We start from the raw sequence: 20,351 nt of genomic DNA, 5'->3' as shown, positions 1-20,351 counted from the left end.
TAAAGGCAGAGAAGCTGTGGTTTGTGCCGTAAAAACAACAGAACTCTTGTTTGCTTTAGGTTAAACCAGCATTTAGCAATTATTATATATGTTAAGAACTATGTAATTTTAAAAAGTGCCTCATCTAATGAATTCTTTGATATTTTTGAGGGGTGTTTGTGTTTTTAAAGCATTTTAGGGGGAGAAGAACTTTAAGCTTAAAAATGGCTTATGCTTTGGCTATGGATCAAAAGTAATAATTTTACCCCCCCATGTCCCCCAAAAAGAAAAGTTAGAGGCTTTTTTTCCCCCACTTTAAAAGAATAAAAAGTGAAGTGCTGGTTTCTGCTTGTGTCCTACTATTATAAAAATGCATGTGTTTTGTTGTTAATTTTTTCCATTTTTGTTTTACTTTTCAATATTAAGAATTCTGTAAGAGTTTATCCCTTACCGATGGAGTTGCAGGTAAAAATCTGCATGCTGGTGTTTTTTGTCAATTGGTATTAGAAGGACGAAATGTGATTCTTTCATTTTTATTCTAGAAAACCAAACGTATAATGCTAACATATTACCAGCTTCCATGTTGACTTTGAAACCTGGTTTCAAAAACACAGAATAGTACTGAGCATTTTGCATAATCCCCATGAATACTGCAAATATTTAAGGTAACTGGTGCTTGTAAGAGCAGAGTTAGTGCCTGAAGAGTGATCAGAATGAGAATTTCCTGATTTCTGGTACCTAGTTTTCTTAGTGTTCAAAGACCGTATACCTCTCTGCCCACCTGCTCGGACTGATAATACCTCCTTCTTAGATTTCTTGGTCACTAGATGTCACTATTGTACCAGTAAGGCACTGCTACCTCTTAAAGAATTGCACCACATCTAACACTTAAAATTCTTGCCTAATGGATTGTGAGAATATGAAATGGAAGGAGGGGAAGGGCTGGTGGAGAGAACAGAAGAAAGTGACAGACCTTGACACACAGAGATCGGTCGCATGCCTGTAAGCAGTGAAGTTACAAGTGAGCTGGTTATACTTTATTTTTTTTTAAAGATGTGTTCATTTATTTTAGAGAAGGAGAGAGAGTGCACATGTGACCGCATACAGGAGGGGCAGAGGGAGAGGGAGAGAGACTCTCAAGGTGCAAGTGAACTCCAGAGAAAGCATGAACAGGGGGAGGGGAAGAGGGAGAAGCAGGCTCACGGAAGAGTAGTCAGAAGATGAGGCAACTTGATGTAGGGCTTGATCCCAGGACCCCAGGATCATGACCTGAGCCAAAGGCAGATCCTTAACCGACCAAGCCCCCCAGGTTCCCCTCGTTGAACTTATAAAAACTTTTTGGTTCATGTGTTGTATATGCACTGGGGTTTCTCATTAAGATCACCTTGAAGAGAGGGGTGCCTGGGTGGCTCAGCGGGTTAAGCCTTTGCTTTTAGCTCAGGTCATGATCTCGGGGTCCTGGGATCAAGCCCTGCATCGGGCTCTCCACTCAGTGGGGAGCCTGCTTCCGTCTCTCTCTCTCTCTCTGCCTGCCTCTCTGCCTACTTGTGATCTCTGTCTGTCAAATAAATAAATTAAATTTAAAAAAATAAAAAGATCACCTTGAAGAGAGGTTTAAAATCATTTCCTGGGCCTCTGGAGGTTCTCATTCAATAGATTTGGGACAGGGGAGGGACTCTTTTTTAATGAGCCTTAAGGTGCTTCTAATGTTATCTTGTACCATCAGAGCAATCTGTCTTTGTGGTATCCAAGATTGAACGCCACTGATGGTCATAGGACATTCTGCAAGATTTTATTTTACCCTTGAGCAAAAAAAGCAAATACTTAAAAATTTTCAGGGAAGCCACATTTTTTTCTGTGGCTTTTGTATTTCTTAAGATCTTTGTTTACCCCAGCAAACTGTGGCCCTGTTTGGGGGGAGGTTTTCTGACTGTAATTCAGATTTTCACTGAGAATCAACGGGGAAAAGGTTGCTTTTCTGTAATAGATTTGGCTTGATTTGCCTTCTTTCTCCATGATTACCTTCATTTCTCTTCGAATCAGCTGGATATGATGGGCAGAATAAAGAGGAAAGAGTATTGTTTTGATATAAACAGAGTAAACATTACATGGCAGACAGGAAGAGCTAGTGGATTATGTGTCTCTCCTTGACTTACCATTGTCCTGCTATAGTTCTTTTTGTTTAGTTTGACCCTTAACCTCTAACACAGTAATCTCAACAAAGTTGGAATTTCTCCAGAAAACAAGAAGGAGGTGGAGAAGAAAGTGGCTGTGAAACCCATAGAAACCAAGAACAAGTTCTCCCAGGCCAAGCTGTTGGCAGGAGCTGTGAAACATAAGAGGTCAGCCAGCACTCACACCACTTCAGTCTCCCTCTGACTGTGTACTCTGAAATGCCACTTACAATGGTAGCCGGAACAAACGGTTACCTAAGCGGCAGTCTTGGTGACTTTTCTTTGGTAGCCCTACCGCTCTCTCCCCCCCAGATTTGGTATGTTCTGTATTCTTGGAACCTTGTCTCTCTGATTGTTCATTCAGCAGGGCAATAGCTACTCTTCATTGGGCACCTGTCATGTGGCAGGCATTGTGTTAAGTGCTTTCCATTGTGTTAATGATCTTAACTCTTTCCATAAGTCTACATAGTATAGGTTTAACTGTTAAAAACCTTTGTCCAAGGTCACAAAGTAATAGGAGAGGTGGACTTCAATGTTTGAGCATCTGTTTCTAGGCAAATGAGATAGCGAGTTGTGTGAAGGGATTTGGGTAGGGTGTCATGGGAGCAGGGAGGAGGAAACCCACAGCTCCCTGGGGAGGGCCTGTGAGCTCAAGTTGGGGAGGGTGTTTGAGGGGGATGTTGACCAGGTAGATGACTAGGGCTTTGACAGGCAGACAAGGAGGAGAACATCCTGGGCAGTGGGAATAGCAGCTACAAAGGCACTGTGGCCTGTGAGACCATGGAAGCTGTGACTGTGGCACAGACCTGACTGGGCTCCTTGCTGATTGATGTGGGGTGGTGGCATGGCCTAAGAGGTTTTGTAAGTTCTGTTTTAGTTTTGCTCCTCCCTGCTAAATCTTGAAATGGCTCCAAAGTAATGAAATCTGGTTGTTTCAATTTGACCTACAATACCATGGATGAAATAATGTTACTTGTTAGTGCAGTCTATTAGGAAAATCAATATGGCAGCTAGCCACATGTTTTCAGGGAAGTGTGTTGATGCACTGTTGTGGTTTGGCGCCCCATCCGTCTGCTGCAGATGTTCCTAGGAACATTACTTCTGTATAAAAATGTTGTCATGGTTTAGCAGTGCAGGGGAGGAGTAGCAATAATCTGAAAAGGGCCAGTTACCTGAGCCATGATTTATTCCTTTCAAGTTTTTCATGGGAGGGGCAGGCAGAGGGAGAGGCAGGGAGGGAGAGAACGTTAAGCAGGCTCCACACCCTGCGGGGAGCCCATTGCAGGGCTCCATCTCTCAACCCTGAGACCATGACCCAAGCCGAAATCAAGGTAGATGCATAACTGACGGAGCCACCCAGGTGCCACTCTTCCTTTTAAGTTGACAGAAGCTTTCATGCCTGGTCCAGTGTATTTCGGCATTTGGTCCTGGGTCGTTTTACTGGACTTCTCCAAAGTGGGCACTTAGATACTTCTCAGCAGTGTCTTGCTCTTAGCAGACCTTGCTATTAGGACTGCCTCCCTTACTTAGTCCTTAGCTCACCTTTTATTAGATCATCATTTATTGTTGTTTTGTGTGGCAAGATGCTAAATGAGTCTCCTGGGGCAGCATTTCCTCATCTACCCAGGCTTGGGTTTATTAGAATCACCCAGGAGTTTGTTAATGTGAATTCTAGGCCTCTCACTAACTCTGGTTCATTAAGTTTGAAGTGAGCTCTTGGAGTCTAATCTTTCAAATCGCATGGATGATTCTGGTGCTTGTAAAAGAAAGTCTGATGGCGGTGTGTGCCTGGGACATGATCAGCTGATTGAGCCAACCTCTGTGCTCCCTTTTCCTACCCTGCCTTCCTCACCCCATGTTTCCAGATCTGCTTGGTCGTTCTGCATGTCTTTACTTTTAGTAGTTTTGGGGTGTGTGTGTGGGGGGGTGGTGTTTGGTTTGGTTTCAGCTACCTATATAGATATCCCTAAACAGTATAATGGCTTGCTTGGTTTTGAACTTTATAAAAATGATTTCATTCTGTATATGATCTATGAATTTGGTTTTCACTCCAGTTGTTTCTGTGATTGAAACAATTTTGTGTGTTTGTTCACATATATATAGCTGTAATTCATTCATTTTCCTTGTTGTATGATTGTGCTTTATATGAGATACCAAAATGTGTCTTTTCTCTTGTGGATGTATGTTTGAACCATGACAGATGGTGTTGAAAGGTCCAGGGCATGCTTTGTTATGTATGTGGAAATGTTTCTCCAGAGCTCTGCTGTCCAGTATGATAGTCCTTGGCCACCTGTGGCTATCTAAATTCAAATTAATTAGAACTAATTTAATTAGTTCTAATTTAAAATCAGGTTCTTTGCCACACTAGTCACATTTCAGGTGTTAAATACCCATTGGAATTAGTATGTGGCTAATTGCTGCCCTACTGGACAGCACAGATACAGCAATATATAGTGATTTTGTAAAGTACTGTCTCCTTGTGGTCCTAATTTGCATTTCCTGGTAACAAATGTAGCTGACATATTTTGTATGTTGATTTACCATTCATATGTCCTATTATGTGGAAAGTCTGTTCATATATTTTGCCATTTTTCTACTGGATTATTTGTATTTTTCTCACCATTTATATCTTTTCTTTTTACTTTCATTAGTTAATTTTAAGGTTGTCAATATATTTGATTTTAAGGTGGTCAGTTTTTTGTTTTTGTTTTGTTTTTTAAGTAGGCTCCACTGCCAGCATGGAGCCCAACGTGGGTCTTAAACTCACGACCCTGAGATCAAGACCTGAGCTAAGATCAGGAGTCAGATGTTTAACCACCTGAGCCACCCAGGGCCCCAGAAGCTAATTTTCTAGCAACATTTACTAAATATTTCTACCTTTCCCCAGTGACCTTCAGTGTCACCTCTATCTTAAATCCTTGGGTTTGTATGGGTGTTCCTTGTTTTCTGTCCCTTGGGTCTGTTGGACCAGTACCACTCTGTAATTATTGTAGTTTTTATTACAAAAAAATCTTGGTATCTGGTAGGACAAGTCCTCTTACGTTTTTCTTGGAGGTGTATTGTCTACTGTTGACCACTTTGTTCTTCCATATACATTTTAGATTTTGATATGTTAAAATTTTAGATTTAGATTAAATTTTAGATTAAGGTCTCTTATGTTTATTGGGATCTTACTAAATGGGTTGATGAATTTATGGAGAGAACAGATCTTTATGGATGTCTTTCTACACATGGCATATATCTACATTTATTTGTTTCTTTAATGTCACTTGATACAAGTCTTAACAGATTTTTTTCCAAAAGGTTGTATATATCTTTTGTTAGATTTATTCCTAGATGTTTTAGATTTTATTTTTCTGCTGGTTTATAAAAGTGCAGTTGATTTTGGAATATTTACATCTAGCTACATAGCTCTTACTAACCTGAGCAGTAACACTCTAATAACTCTTACTAACTTTTATCAGTGGATTGCTTTGAAATTTCTATGTAGAGAGTCACTATCTGTGAATAATGACAGCTTTATTCTCTTATACCTTTTAACTTCCTTTTTTTCTTTTAAAGAATTTATTTATTTATTTATTTGATAGAGCACAGAGGAAGTAGGAGAGGGAGCAGCAGACTCCCCACTGAGCGGGGAACCTAATGTGGGCCCAGGACCCTGGATCATGACCTGAGCCAAAGGCAGATGCTTAACTGATTGAGCCACCCAGGAACCCCTGATTTCTTTTCTTTTCTTTTCTTTTTTTTTTCCCGTATCTTAGTGCACCAAGCAATTACCGCCAGTAAAATGTTAGAAACAATTACTGTGCACATTCTTGTTTTAGACAGAACATTTATAACTTCTTACCATTAAGAATAGTTGTTATTGTTTTTGTTTTTTCAGATCTCTTTTATTTTTATTTATTTATTTATTTAGCTCATGAAGGCTTTATTACACATTGTCATATCATAGGTTGAAAAATGAACTTCAGATGCTGATCAGATATCTTTTAGTAGTTTAAGGAAATTATGTTCTTAGTTTGATAAGGTTTTTTGTAGCCACAAATTGTTACATTTTGTCAATTTTTTTCTGCTTTTGATTTTGTGGCTTTTTTTTTTTTTACTCTGTTATGGTGAAAAATTTAAGGATTTTTCTATCTTGTATTCCTGTGATAAAACTAGCTTGGCTGTGGTGCCTAGGTGGCTCAGTGTGTTAAGGCTCTGCCTTCGGCTCAGGTCATGATCTCAGGGTCCTGGGATTGAGGCCCACATTGGGTGCTCTGCTCAGCAGGGAGCCTGCTTCCCTTTTACTCTCTCTGGCCTGCCTCTCTGCCTACTTGTGATCTCTGTCAAATAAATAAATAAAATCTTAAAAAAACAACAAAAAAACCCAAAAAACTAGCTTGGCTATGATGTGTTATTTTGAAATTTTTGGCAGGGGGCCGGGCGCCTCTGCTTTCGGCTCGGGTGGTGATCCCGGGGTCCTGGGATTGGGCCCTGCATTGGGCTCTCTTCTCCGTGGGGAGCCTGCTTCCTCCTTTCTCTCTCCCTGCCTGTCTCTCTGCCTACTTGTGATCTGTCAAATAAATACAATCTTTAAAAAAATAAAATAAAATAAAATAATTTTTTAAAATGAATTATGATTAACATACAGCATTATTAGTTTCAGATGTATAACGTAATGATTCAGCAATTCTGTGCATTACTCAGGGTTCTCTATAAGTGTAGTTACCAAACATTATTACAGTCTTATTAACTATAATCTATGTTGTGCTGTATTATAATTATTTTTAACTCCACTGGGTTTGGTTTGCTAATATTTTGTATAGGTTGTTTCGTCTGTGTTCATAAGTGAGACTTGGTCTCTTCCCTCCCCCCTCTACTTTTTCTGATTTTCATATGAAGATTAAAAGTAGCTTCATAGAAGGATTTAGGGAGTGTTCTGTCTTTTTCTGTTCTCTGGAGGAGTTTGTGTAAGATGGTAATGTTCTGTTTTGTGAAAATTTGGTAGAACTCCTCTATATAATCAATTTGGTCCCTGCTTTTTAAGATTTGGGATTATAGGGCTATTTAGGTTTCTTCATGTTTGTTTTTTGTTTTTTTTGTTTTTTAGAGATTATTTATTAATTTATTTGACAGACAGAGATCACAAGTAGGCAGAGAGGCAGGCAGAGAGAGAGGAGGAAGCAGGCTCCCTGCTGAGCAGAGAGCCCAATGCGGGGCTTGATCTCAGGACCCTGGGACCATCTTCATGGTTTTTTTGAGTCAGTTTTATTTAGTTATATTTTCTGGGAGTTTGTCCATTTTGTCTTGTTTCACATGCATTCGCTAAAGTTAGTATTTTTTTTCTGATTGCAGCTTTATAATTGTTCCCTTTTTCATCCCAGATATTGATGGATTATTTTATTCATATTTTGGCTAGTTTCTTAATTTCTCCTAACTTCTTTGGGATATTCTTTACTTCCCTCAAGTTTATTCTCTTATAATTTCTGTTACAAATGAGTGTCAGGTACCTAGCTAATTAATTTTCAGCTTGTCTTTTCAATTATAGGCACCTAAAACTAATTATTCCTCAGCTTTTATTGTACACAATTTTGTATTTCCAGCTAAGTATTTTTAAATATCCATTATGGTTTCTTCTTTGACTCCTAAATTAGAAACAGTTTTTTAAAGTTTCCAAACATATTGGGGTAACCTAACTATATTTCATAGGTTCTAAGATGAACCTTCCCCCCACACACATTTTTTTAAATATTTATTTATTTATTTATTTGACAGAGAGAGATCACAAGTAGGCAGAGAGGCAGGCAGAGAGAGAGGAGAAGCAGGCTCCCTGCTGAGCAGAGAGCCTGATGCTGTGTTTGATCCCAGGACCCTGAGATCATGAGCCAGAGAGAGGCTTAACCCACTGAGCCACCCAGGCACTCCCCCTCCCTACCCCCACATTTTAACACCTTATAGCAGTGGTGTTTTAGAGTCTGTGATACGTAATACTTGTCTTTTGTTGCTGATTTCTGCCTTACTTGCATTGTGATTTATATGTACTGATTTTTAAATTGCTTTAAACTCCCTTTGTGACCCATTCCTGAGGTTAATTTTTGTAAATGTTCTAAGTGAGCTTGAGAAGAATCTGTGTTTTGCAATTGTTCTAGTTTTCATGTAGGTAAAACCAAAGAAGCTTGTTAATTGTATTGTTTAAATCTTCTGTGTTTTTACATCTTTGTCTGCTTGCTTTCTCAGTTCTTGAGTATTTTGAAATCTCTCATTATAGTGATGTTTTCTTGATTTTTCTTCAGAATTCTGTTGAATATATATTTTAAGCTCTTTAATTAGGAGCATACATGTTCAGAATTGTTATTTCTTCATAGTGAATTAAAATACGTTTGATTATAAACTGACCTACTTTATGTCTTATAATGTTTTTGCTCTTAAATTCTTTTTCCCTAAAATTATAATAGATAGCTCAGCCTTCTTTGGGTTAGTATTTGCTTTGGTAACTCTGTTCCTCTTCTTTTGTTTTCAGTCTTTCTGGGTCTCAAGTTTTTGTTTTATTTTTGTTAAATTTTTTGGTGTGTCTTACAAATAGCTGGTTTTAAATTGAGGATGTTGATCTTTTTTAATAGGTAGGCTTGGATTTTTTAGCATTTTCTTTTATAGTTTCTGCTATCTTAATGTTGTCATTTTACCTTAAAAATATTTTTTCCTCTTACTGTTTTTTATAAAAAATTACAAATTTTAAAACGTTTTGTTCGTTTTCTTTCAAGGTTTTGTGTTCTGTTTTTGGTGCCTAAACTTGCAGCTTACCAGGAATACTTCGCAAAACCTAAAGTTAAATAGCTATCTTACTTTCCTACAAAATTATACGTGGACCTTAGAACTTGGAGCTATAATCACGTCTTTCTCACATGCTACTACTGCTGCCCAGGACTTAGTATGGTCATGTTTAACACACAAATTAGATTGTATTTGCCGGTTTCTTTGTTCACTAACCCTTCCTTCTGTGATTACAGCCTTCTTTCTGAGATCATTTCTTCCTAGTTGAAGTGCATTCTTTTTTTTCTTTTTTTGACTGCCCTCAATATTAGCCGTAATGGTGGAGCTGGAAGTATGATTATGCCTTTTCTATGCTACACAGCAGGAGAAGTACATTCTTTCAACATTCAGTGAAGATCTTTTGAGTGACTTTCAGATTCTCTAGCATGTCACTAAGGAGAGATTTCCGTTAATCTTTAGGAACTTAACTAAATTTTTGTCTTTTGTGAGTGTGTCCACATACTCCCGCAGTCCATCTGTGGTTCTAACCAAGATGAATGATAAGGACAACAAAGAATCTGAAGTTTAGGTGATGCTTGAAGATACAATGCTCCACTCCTTGAATTGGCCAGGGGTTTAAGTTGTTTTTATAACAATAATGTAACTGGAAGGAGATTAAGAACCTGAAATGAAGACTTTTCATTTCAGACCACCCCTTTGAGGCTACCTGAGACCCATATAAATGGTTGTTGGAGCTCCTGATTCCTGAAGTTTTAATCCCCAAGATTGGACATAGCTCAAATTACCATATTTTTTGTTACAGCTCAGAGAGTGGCAACAGTGTGAAAAGACTGAAATCGGACCCTGACCCAGATGACAAGAGTCAAGGTAGGTGGCAGCTTCCATTTCACTATTTATTCATAATACACGTGAACCATAGTACAGGGCTGGGCTGCATTGTATCTGTGAAGGATCTAAACAAGCTTTTTTCTACCAAGCAGGATTTACACCCACGGGTATGTTAGCTGTCTTGCTGATTAATATGTTAGAAACCAGTGGAATTGATAAATGACAATAGTGATCCCCCAGAAGTGCTTCCACAGACAAAGCCCTGGTCATATCATTCCTGCTTACAAAGGGTTTCTCTCAGTCTCCTCCAAATGTCAGGTTTCTTGATTTCACCTGGTTGGCTACCAATGAGAGGTAGAATGCCTGGCTTTTGCTCATCTTGGATTGGATTGAGGCTAATAGCCTAATACAGTCTCACAGAAGTACACTTTCATGGGTGGTTACTTGTATGCAATCAAATCTGGCACTGTATTAAGTGGCACAGAGTTGTAAGTGAAGGTGAGTGTTCCTGAAGGCTGGATCAGGGATGAGAAGTTCAGGAGTGTTTTTAGTTCTGTGACCCTCTGTGGGATTGAGATGGTATGCTAAATTCAGTGGGTCATGTCTAAAATGGGGCTTACATTTATTTCTCTCTGAAAAAATAATGGATATTTAAAAATAATGTATTGGCCAAGTAACTGCAATTTATTTATTTTTAAAGATTTTATTTATTTATTTATTTATTTATTTGACAAAGATCACAAGTAGGTAGAGAGGCAGGCAGAGAGAGGAGGAGGCAGACTCTCTGCTCAGCAGAGAGTCTGATGTGGGGCTCGATCCCAGGCCCCTGGGATCCTGACCTGAGCTGAAGGCAGAGGCTTTAACCCACTGAGCCACCCAGGTGCCCTGTAACTGGAATTTAAGTAAAAACTTTTTAAAATGCAGAAAAAAAAAAATCTTCTGACATTAGTAATGGTGAGCTGTTGCTGATAACTTTTTGCTCTTAGAATTTACTTTTTTTTTTTTTTTTTTTTTTTTAAAGAGCGAGAGAGAATAGGAGAGGCAGAGGGAGAGGGAGAGAGACAATCTTAAGCAGGGAGCAGAGAGACAGTCTGGGTGTGGTGCCCAACTTGGGGCTTGATCTCAAACCCTGAGATCATTCCCTGAACTGAAATCAAGAGTCAGAGGCTTAACTGAGCCAGCCAGGCACCTCTAGAATTTGCTTTTAAAAAGGACATTGAGGGGCACCTGGGTGGCTTAGTCCCCCTTCAACATTCTGTATCCTTTTCCATGCAGTTCTTTCTGAGAGGGAAACAGTATTTCTTATGTATATATCCAGAGCTATTTTATGTATATACAAGCAATTATAAATATATTCTTTTAAAATTAAAAATTTAAAATATTGAGGTACACCATAAAATTCATTCTTTTAAAGGATGCAGTGGTTTTTAGTATGTTCACAAGAATGTGTATTCATCATCACTATTTAATTCCAAAACATTTTCATCACCCCAAAAAGAAGCCCCATGCCTTTAACAGTTACTTCCCATTCTTCCCTCTCCCCAGCCACTGTCAGCCACTCTTCTACTTTTCTCTGGATTTGTCCTTTCTGGACATTTCATGTAAATGAAATGATGTAGTGTATGGTGTTTGGAATTTAGCTTCCTTTCACTGTACAAAGGTCATCCATGTTGTAACATGTATCCGTGCTTTTTATAGAAGCTGAATAATCTTCCGTTGTATGGTATGCTGCATTTTGTTTGTCTAGTCATCAGTTCATGGGCATTTGGGTTGTTTACACTTTTTGGCTATTCTAAATGATGCTGCTATGAACGTTCATGTACAAATTTTTGTGTGAGCAACTATTTTCAGTTCTCTTGGGCGTATACCAAGAAATGGCATTTCTAGGTCATATGGTAACTCCGTGTTTATATGGTTGACTTTCTGAGGAATTGCCAAACTGTTTTCTCAAGCAGCTGTACCATTTTTACATTCTATCAGCAATATATAAAGGTTCCAGTTTCTTTTCTTTTTTTTTTTTTTAAAGATTTTATTTATTTATTTGATAGACAGAGATCACAAGTAGGCAGAGAGGCAGGCAGAGAGAGAGGAGGAAGCAGGCTCCCTGCTGAGCAGAGAGCCCGATGGCGGGGCTAGATCCCAGGACTCCAGGATCATGACCTGAGCCAAAGGGAGAGGCTTTAACCCACTGAGCCACCTAGGCACCCAAGGTTCCAGTTTCTTTATTTACATCCTTTTTTATTTTTTTATTTTTATTTTTTAAAGATTTTATTTATTTATTTGACAGAGAGAAATCACAAGTAGACGGAGAGGCAGGCAGAGAGAGAGAGAGGGAAGCAGGCTCCCTGCTGAGCAGAGAGCCCGATGCAGGACTCCATCCCAGGACCTGAGCCGAAGGCAGTGGCTTAACCCACTGAGGCACCCAGGCGCCCCAATTTACATCCTTTTTTAAAAAACAAAAACAAAAAACTGATTTATTTGAAAGCGAGCACAAGAGAGAAAGGGAGAGCGCAGTGGGGGTTGGGGGCAGAGGGAGAGGAGAAGCAGACTCCCTGCTGAGCAGGAAGCCTGATGTGGGTGGGGCTTGATCCCAGGACCCTGAGATTAGGACCCAAGCTAAAGGCAGACCCCCAAACCCTTAGCCATCCAGGCGTCCCTTTACATCCTTATCAACCTGTTACTGTCTTTTTTTTATTCTGTTCAATTTTGTGGGTGTGAAGCGCGATATTCCATTTCCCTAATGATGATGGCATTATGTACTTATTGGTCATTTGTATATCTTCTTTGGAGAAGTATTTACTCAAATCCTGAGCCTGTTTTAAATTGGGTTACTTGTCAGGCATGTGGATGGTTCAGTGAGTTAAGCCTCTGCCTTTGGTTCCGGTCATGATCTCAGGGTCCTGGGATCGAGCCCTACATCGGGCGCTTTGCTCGGCAGGGAACCTGCTGTTTACTCTCTCTCTGCCTCCCTCTCCACCTACTTGTGATCTCTGTCTGTCAAATAAATAAATAAAATCTTTAAAAAATAAAAATTAAAAAAATAAATTGGGTTACTTGGGTTTTTAATGTTGAGCTGTAAGAATTCTTTATGTATTCTGGATACTAGACATTTGTCAGATAAGTGATTTACAAATACTGTCTTCCTTACTGTGGGTTGTATTTTCATTTTCTTTTTCTTTTTTCCTTTTTTCTTTTCTTTTTTGTGTTTTCGTTTTCTTGATTGAGTCCTTTGAAACATATAATTTTTAGATTTTGAGGACATATAAATTAGCTATTTTTCATTTAGTTTGCTTATGCTTTAGGTGTCCTGTCTAAGAAACTATTGCCTAATCCATGGTCTTGAAAAGTTACACCTGTGTTTTCTTATAAACTTACACCTGTGTTTTCTTATAAAAGTTTTACGGTTTTAGCTCTTACATTTTGGTCTTTGATTCATTTTGCATTATTTTTTTGTTTATGGTTTGAAGTAGGGATGCATTTTCATTCTGTATGTATATCCAGTTGGTCTGCACCATTTGTTGAAAAGGCTGGGTTTTTTTTTGTTGTTGTGTTGTTTTTTATTTGACAGAGAGACATCACAAGTAGGCAGAGAGGCAGGCAGAGAGAGAGAGAGAGGAGGAAGCAGGCTCCCTGCTGAGCAGAGAGCCCGATGCTAGACTCGATCCCAGAACCCTGAGATCATGACCTGAGCCGAAGGCAGCGGCTTAACCCACTGAGCCACCCAGGCGCCCGAAAAGGCTGTTTTTACCAGACTGAATTGTCATGGCATTTTTGCTGAAAATCAGTTAACTAACATATATGGGTTTATTTCTGGACTCCTTTCTTCAATTGATCTATGTGTCCTTCTTTATGCCATTACCACACAGTCTTGATCACTATAGCCTCTAGGAAGTTCTGAAATTGGGAAGTGTGAGTCCTCCAACTTTGTTCTCTTTCAAGATCGTTTTTTGTTATTTGAGGTCTCTTGCATTTCCACATGAATTTGGGGATCAACTTGTCCATTTCAATAAAAAAGGCAGTTGGGATTTTGTTAGGGATTGCTTAAATCTATAAGTCTTTAGGTCACTATTAGAATATTGCCATCATGTGGCATTTTACAATAGGCTATTACATCTTCTGAGTCTCATTTGACCTATAAGAAGTTGTTCCTTTTTTGTTTTTTTGTTTCCTTTGTTTTTGTGAAGAAACTGGGTCTTTGTCCTGTGCAGTTTCCCATACTCTAGATTTTGGTGATCGCATCTCCACAGTGTTCCTTTGTTCCTCTTTTTCCTGTAGAATGGTAACCAGATCTAGAGCTCAATTAATTCAAGTTGGTATTTTGGCCAGAATACTTCATATGTTGGTTTGTACTTCCTGTCATCATTGTTAGTATTTTAATTAACACACTCTTCTGTTCATTGCTTAATTCACTTGTACCTTGGGGATCATTACATATCTCTACACAAAGAGCTTCATTCTTTTTATAAGACTGTATAGTATTCCATTATATGACTGCACCGTAGTGTATTTATCCTTTTTATTTTTTTTTTAAAGATTTGTTTATTTTAGAGAGAGCGAGAGCTTGTGTACATAAGTTGGGAAAGGGACAGAGGGAGAGAGAGAATTCAAGCAGACTCCCCACTGAGCACAGAACCCAGTGCAGGGATCGATCTCACAACCCTGAGATCATGACCTGAGCCGAAATCAAGAATCAGACGCTTAACAGACTGAGCCCCCCAGGAGCCCCTATCCTGTTTTTTTTATGATGAACATTTAGATTGTTTCCATTTTTTCTCTGGTTTGAGGTTTCATTAAATAACTTTGTACATGCATCATTCATCACATTCATGATATATTAGCATAAGTACTTAAAAGAATTATTGGGACGGAGAAGATATACATTTGTAATTCAGATAAATATTGCAACCCGCCCTGCAAAGAAGTTATGTCAGTTTACATTCTCATCAGCCATATGGGAGCTCCATTTCACTGGTATCTTTTCAATATATAGGAAACTTGCTAAATTGGCTGCTTAAATAGGATTACGTGTATATTGTGTCTGTATGCACATAGGTATATAAGACTTTACAGAAATCTTGAACGTACTTCAACTGGTTAATTAGTAGCCCTGTATCTGGTGCTTATTCCCTTATAGGAACTATTCGCATCAGTCAGTAGAAAAGGAAAACTTGTGTGGCTTTTTTAAACTATCTTGGGTAGACACCATGTTTCAGAGCCACCTTTCTTAATCCCTTTGTCCTCCCCCACTCCATTCTCACAGCGGCATGCTTACAGCTGGGCATGAAATACCCTCTTCTGATAGACACCGAGGCCCCACAGGAAGAACATTCCCTGAAAGCTTGCTTGAGAGTCTTGTCCATGGCAGAAGGCTTTATTCCTTTGGTTCTCCCAGAAGATAGCTCTGTGACACTAATGGAGATTCAGGCTTCCCCACTGGAGGCTCTGGGCTTCAGCTCCAAACAGAGCCCGTGAATGAATGCACAATTGGCCCCATTGGCTGTCAAGTCACGCATCTGTTTGAATCCCAAAAACATTCTCTGTTAGTAATTTTCGGTGTTAATTTGGTATGACAGCGTGGTCCTGCAAATGCAGAAGTTGGCAGGAAACTTCACCAAATGGGTGAGATCAGAGGGCACCATTTTGTTCTCTTTGGACAGTGTAACTATTTTTGGAATGAAATTTGTCAGAATTGCAGTCTCTTTTCTTTCTTGAAACCTAGATAATCGAGGGATTTGGTCTTTTTGCTGAAACTCTGCTGATGCCACCATGGTCCAGATCCCTTGGGTTTCGTTTCGTTTTTCTTTTTCTCTTCTCTCTTCTTTCTCTCTCTCTCTTTATTCATTTGGCAGGGTGGGGGCGGGGTGGAGAGGGAGAGAGAGACTCTCAGGCAGTCTTATGACAGGTCTCATGACCTGAGCTGAAACCAAGAGTCAGATGCTTAACTGACTGAGCTACCCAGGCACCCCTCCTTGGTTTCATTCCTGTGGCTGACTTTCATCCTTCCATTAGGCTACCTCTAGACTTGCACAGATACTCTGAACTTAATCTTCCTTTTGTATCTAAGCTAGAGACTAAAATTCAATTCACCCTTGAAATACTTAATAAAATGACATCTCACTTAACAGCTTCGCATAAATTACTTTTCTGGGTAACTGATTCATACTTTATAAGATAGCAGCTTTTTTAAAAAAGATTTTTTCAAAATCTTAGAGAAGGAGAGCAGAGAGGGATAATGAGAGGGAAAAGCAGGCTCCCTGCTGAGCAGAGAGTCTGATCGGGGCTCGATCCCAAAACCCTGAGATCATGACCTGAGTCTAAGGCAGACGCTTAATGCTGAGCCAACCAGGTGACCCAGGTTGTGGATTCAGTTGGTTTTATTTTGACCAAATAGTTTTTTTTTTGTTTTGTTTTGTTTTGTTTTTTGGGTTTTTTTTTTTTAAGGTTTTATTTATTTGTTCATTTATTTATTTATTTGAGAGATAGTGACAGAGAGTGAGCACAAGTGGAGAGGAGAGGAAGAGGCAGGCAGGCTTTCCACTGTCCTGGGAGTCTGACTTGGGGCTTGATCCTAGGACCCTGGGGTCATCTGAGCTGACAGTGGACCCTAAACTGACTGAGCCACCCAGGTGCCCCTTAACCAAATATTTTTTTTCTCTTCTTTTTTTAAAAAATTATTTTATTTATTTAAGATTGTATTTATTTATTTGACAGAGACACAGCGAGAGAGGGAACACAAGCAGGGATAGTGGGAGATGGAGAAGTAGGCTTCCCCTTGACACAGGCCTGGATCCCAGGCCCCTGGGATTATGACCTGAGCTGAAGGCAGAGACTTAAGGACTGAGCCACCCAGGTGCCCCTTAACCAAATATTTCTAACAGAATGAAAGTGTCACTGAGTATATGAAAATAATATAATGGATGTTCAAGTAGTGAATGGTGTGCAATTTGATGTTGTGTCCCAAATTTTCACCACCACCACCCCCAAATTTAGCTATTTGCAGTGAACTTCTGTAAAATGTCTTCAATGCATTGTAAATGCTGACTTGCTCTGTGCCAGGCCCCATGCTGTGTGCCCAAGGGACAGAGTGGTAAAGAAAAAGCCCTTGCCTTCAGGCTTACAGATAGAGAATACAGACCAGCAGGCCTTCTTATCATTAGACTTTACCTTCTTCTACAGCCTGGCTGTAATACAGAGCTGCCCTTGGGCTTAGACAGATAATGTGGGACTCTTCCTCCCTAATTTAAGTAGATGATGATGTTCTTTGAACTTTTGCGTTTGCTTTTCTAAAAAATTATCTATATAGGTAGTATACACACATAATAGAAAATTCAAAAGGGGCAAAAGTATGTGGAGTAAAAGTTAAGTCTCCCCTATTATCTAACCACTCAGCTGATCTCCCCGGGCAGTCACTGTTAGAGTCTTACATGTATTGTTTCTGATGTTAACATGCGTGTCTGTGGGCATTCCCTCTCCCCACAGACTGTAGCTTACACATAGCCTTACCTCTTTCATATAGCATGGTGTCTTGGAGACCATTCCATACCAGTACGCAGAGGCATTACTCTTCTTTATGGCTGAATCATAGTCCCTTACACTGGTCTTTTTTTTTTAAGATTTTATTCATTTATTTGACAGAGAGATCACAAGTAGGCAGAGAGGCAGGCAGAGAGAGAGGGGGAAGCAGGCTCCTTGTTGAGCAGGGAGCCCAATGTGGGGCTCGATCCCAGGACCCTGAGATCATGACCTGAGCCGAAGGCAGAGGCTTAACCCACTGAGCCACCCAGGTGCCCCCTACCCCCGGTCATAATGAATCTTTTGGTTCCTGCTATTAACAGTGCTGGAGGGAATGGTTTTATATGAACATAGTTTAATTTCGAAGGACACTGCCCTGCATTTCTGAGCAACACATGAAGATGCCTGTTGCCCATAACTTCCCTCCTTATAGATTGTTTATTCTCCCAAGTTCATTTTATTTATTTTTTTTAATTTTTAAAGATTTTATTTATTTATCTTGAGAGAAAGCACAAGAGTGGGGAAGGTCCAGTGGAGAAACAGGCTCCCCGCTCAGCGGGGAGCCCGATGTGGGGCTTGATCCTGGAACTGTGGGATCATGACCTGAGCTGAAGGCAGATGCTTCACCCACTGAGCCACCCAGGTTCCCCCATTCTCCCAAGTTTAAATGCCATTTTTTCTTTTCCTGTGAACTGTTCATGAGTTCTCTCCACTTATTTTTAAAGATTTATGTTTGTTTTAGAGCACAAGTGAGCAAAGTGGGGATGGCCCGAGGGAGAGGGAGAGGCCTCAAGCAGAGGACTGCTGAGTGTGGGGCCCAGCGCAGGGCTCAATCCCATGATCCCAAGATCATGACTTGAGCCAAAATCACGAGTTAGACACTCAGTTCACCCAGGCACCCCTGTCCCCTTTTCTATTCAGCGGTTGATTGGTTGGTTGGTTGGTTGGTTGGTTTTGGAAGAATTCTTTGTATCCCAAAGAAATCTGCTTTCATGTATTTGTTGCCACTCTGCCTCTGCTTTCCTGTCGTCTCGTTACCACCATCTCTACAAGCGGTGTCAGCTGTCATTTCACTTTTCTGTGTCTCCGTGTTTCGCTGCTGCTTTTCTTCAGCAGCATCTTTTCCCCTATTAGAACTTCCTGTAAGACAAGTGAATACAGTGAGCTCCTGAACTCCGTGTATTGGCCACCGGAGATCTCTTTTTGCCTCTCAGTGGTATTTTTGTGACTTACTCCTGACTTCATGTACTTTGGAGCCACGTGTCCTTTTCACATTTACATGAAGTGTTCCTTAGGGGCTTGTTAAGGCAAAAGCCTAGAAAGGTATATGCTTGTCAGCCTGAGATAGTAAGGTTTGAACTCCAACCCTTACTCCATGGTGAGCTCTGGTATTGTTTTAGTACATTATTATTAATATTATTTTTAAGAGAAGGAGAGCACGCATGTGTGAGTTGGTGGGGGTTGGGTGTTGAGAGGCATAGGGAGAGAGAGGATCCTAAGCAGGCTCCATGCCCAGCTTGGAGCCTAATGTGGGGCTCCATCTCACGACCTGAGCCAAAACAAAGAATTGGATGCTGAACCGGCTGAGCCACCTAGGCATCCCAATTTTTTGAGTCAGGTTTGGTTTAACATTTTTTACTCTCAGTGGCCTTTAACCTTGGCCTAGTCCTTTGACCCCCCTCATCAGTAAAATGGGGGATCCCTATATATCAGGTTGTTGTAGAGACTCACTAAAGCTGCAAACATGTAGAGGCAATGACAGGGGTGGAGTAGAGTCCTTAAGTTTTCATCTCATCCTCAAGTCCCCATGTTTTCTAGATTGAGGTTTTCCATCTCTCAGGTACTGCCAAGGTTCTGGGTTTCCCGGGGCAAGAAGAACCCTAGCTATTTGGTCACATTCTGCACGGTCTTAAAACATTCTCTGAGCATGGTGTCAGTTTTGTCAATGGTGAAAAAGGAACAGCTGTCAGACGCGGGTGCCGGTGGTGCTGACTGCATAGGGTGGTTGGGGCTTCACGGTAAAGCCTGGGGCACAGTGGCAAGTTCTTGGTCAGCTCTGGGAAAGCAGGTGAAGTCACGGCCCTTCCTCCTGTCTTGCAGAAGCCCCGTCCTGCATGTCTCTTGGCAGCACGTCCCTGAGCGCCCCTTCCATCCACTGCCCCTCCGCTGCAGTCTGCATCGGCATCCTCCCAGGCTTGGGCGCCTACTCTGGGAGCAGCGACTCCGAATCCAGCTCAGACAGCGAAGGCACAATCAACGCCACCGGCAAGATCGTCTCCTCCATCTTCCGAACCAACACCTTCCTAGAGGCCCCGTAGCTCCTCTGTCCCTCCCAAAGCTCCTGCCCGAGTAGACCGGTCGGTTTGTTCCACCTCCGGGCATCCCTTCCCTCAGAACTCCTTTGCCCGCTTCCTGTGCACACCGTGACATTTTAAACCTCATCTAAAAATGTGCCAGAATCCACTGTGGCCCAACTTGTGTTTGGTTTCTCTTTCTACTCCAGTGCAGGTGCGCGGCCCTGTCTTGCTGCCTCTTCCCTTGCCGCGGTGGTGGGACGGGGGCCGCGGCTCTGCTGAGGTTCCCTCAGAAATGCCTGGGAAGACAGCCACCCGCTGGTGTGCAAAGTGTATGGATCCTGTTGCTTTCTTGTTTTCTTTGTTTCCCTTCCTGATGGCACAGAGAAGCAAGGGCAGTTATGGGACAGACATCATTTAACCCTTCTCTTCTAGCTGAGCGCACTGTGTGGTTGTACTGCGCTGTGGAGCATTTTGGGGGGTGGAGGGAGGAAAGCCCCCTTGGAACTGACCGTTTCTTAATGTTGTGTGACTAAGTAAAGATTATAAACTACATCTGCCAGGGGTGTCACTCAGCGCTCAGCACTCATTGTGGAGTTTTTCCTTATTCCTTCTCCTCCTACTCCCTCCATCCAATGCCATTTAAGACCCTAAACCTTAGAGAAACAAACATGGGCCTTACCTTATTTCATCATGACCAGAAAGCAGGAGCCCTTGTAGGTATGTAGATGAGATGACTTATTTCTAGCAGCTTCTGGAATTCTGAGTGCCAGCCATTGGGACATATCTGCCTGTTCTGACTCGACTCTGT

At 40.9% G+C, this 20,351-nt stretch overlaps 1 protein-coding gene across 4 annotated transcripts in view; it reads left to right on the top strand.

The window, feature by feature from the left end:
- The window catches only part of PSME3IP1 (proteasome activator subunit 3 interacting protein 1), a 36,287-nt gene extending 16,192 nt beyond the window's left edge, over positions 1-20,095 (top strand). For all 4 annotated transcript variants that reach the window (XM_004744241.3, XM_004744240.3, XM_004744238.3 and 1 more), the window contains 3 exons: positions 2,188-2,321; positions 9,709-9,773; positions 19,347-20,095. In XM_004744241.3, the coding sequence (XP_004744298.1) occupies positions 2,188-2,321; positions 9,709-9,773; positions 19,347-19,564 (417 nt within the window). In that variant the 3' untranslated portion in view covers positions 19,565-20,095. The remainder of the gene's footprint in view (positions 1-2,187; positions 2,322-9,708; positions 9,774-19,346) is intronic.
- Positions 20,096-20,351: the final 256 nt, after the last annotated feature.

Source organism: Mustela putorius, unplaced genomic scaffold, assembly GCF_011764305.1.
Source record: "Mustela putorius furo isolate JIRA1106 unplaced genomic scaffold, ASM1176430v1.1 tig00000174_pilon_pilon_pilon, whole genome shotgun sequence".
Lineage (NCBI taxonomy): Eukaryota > Metazoa > Chordata > Mammalia > Carnivora > Mustelidae > Mustela > Mustela putorius.
The sequence above is the reverse complement of the archived record's forward strand: the minus strand, read 5'-3'. Positions and strand labels throughout refer to the sequence as shown.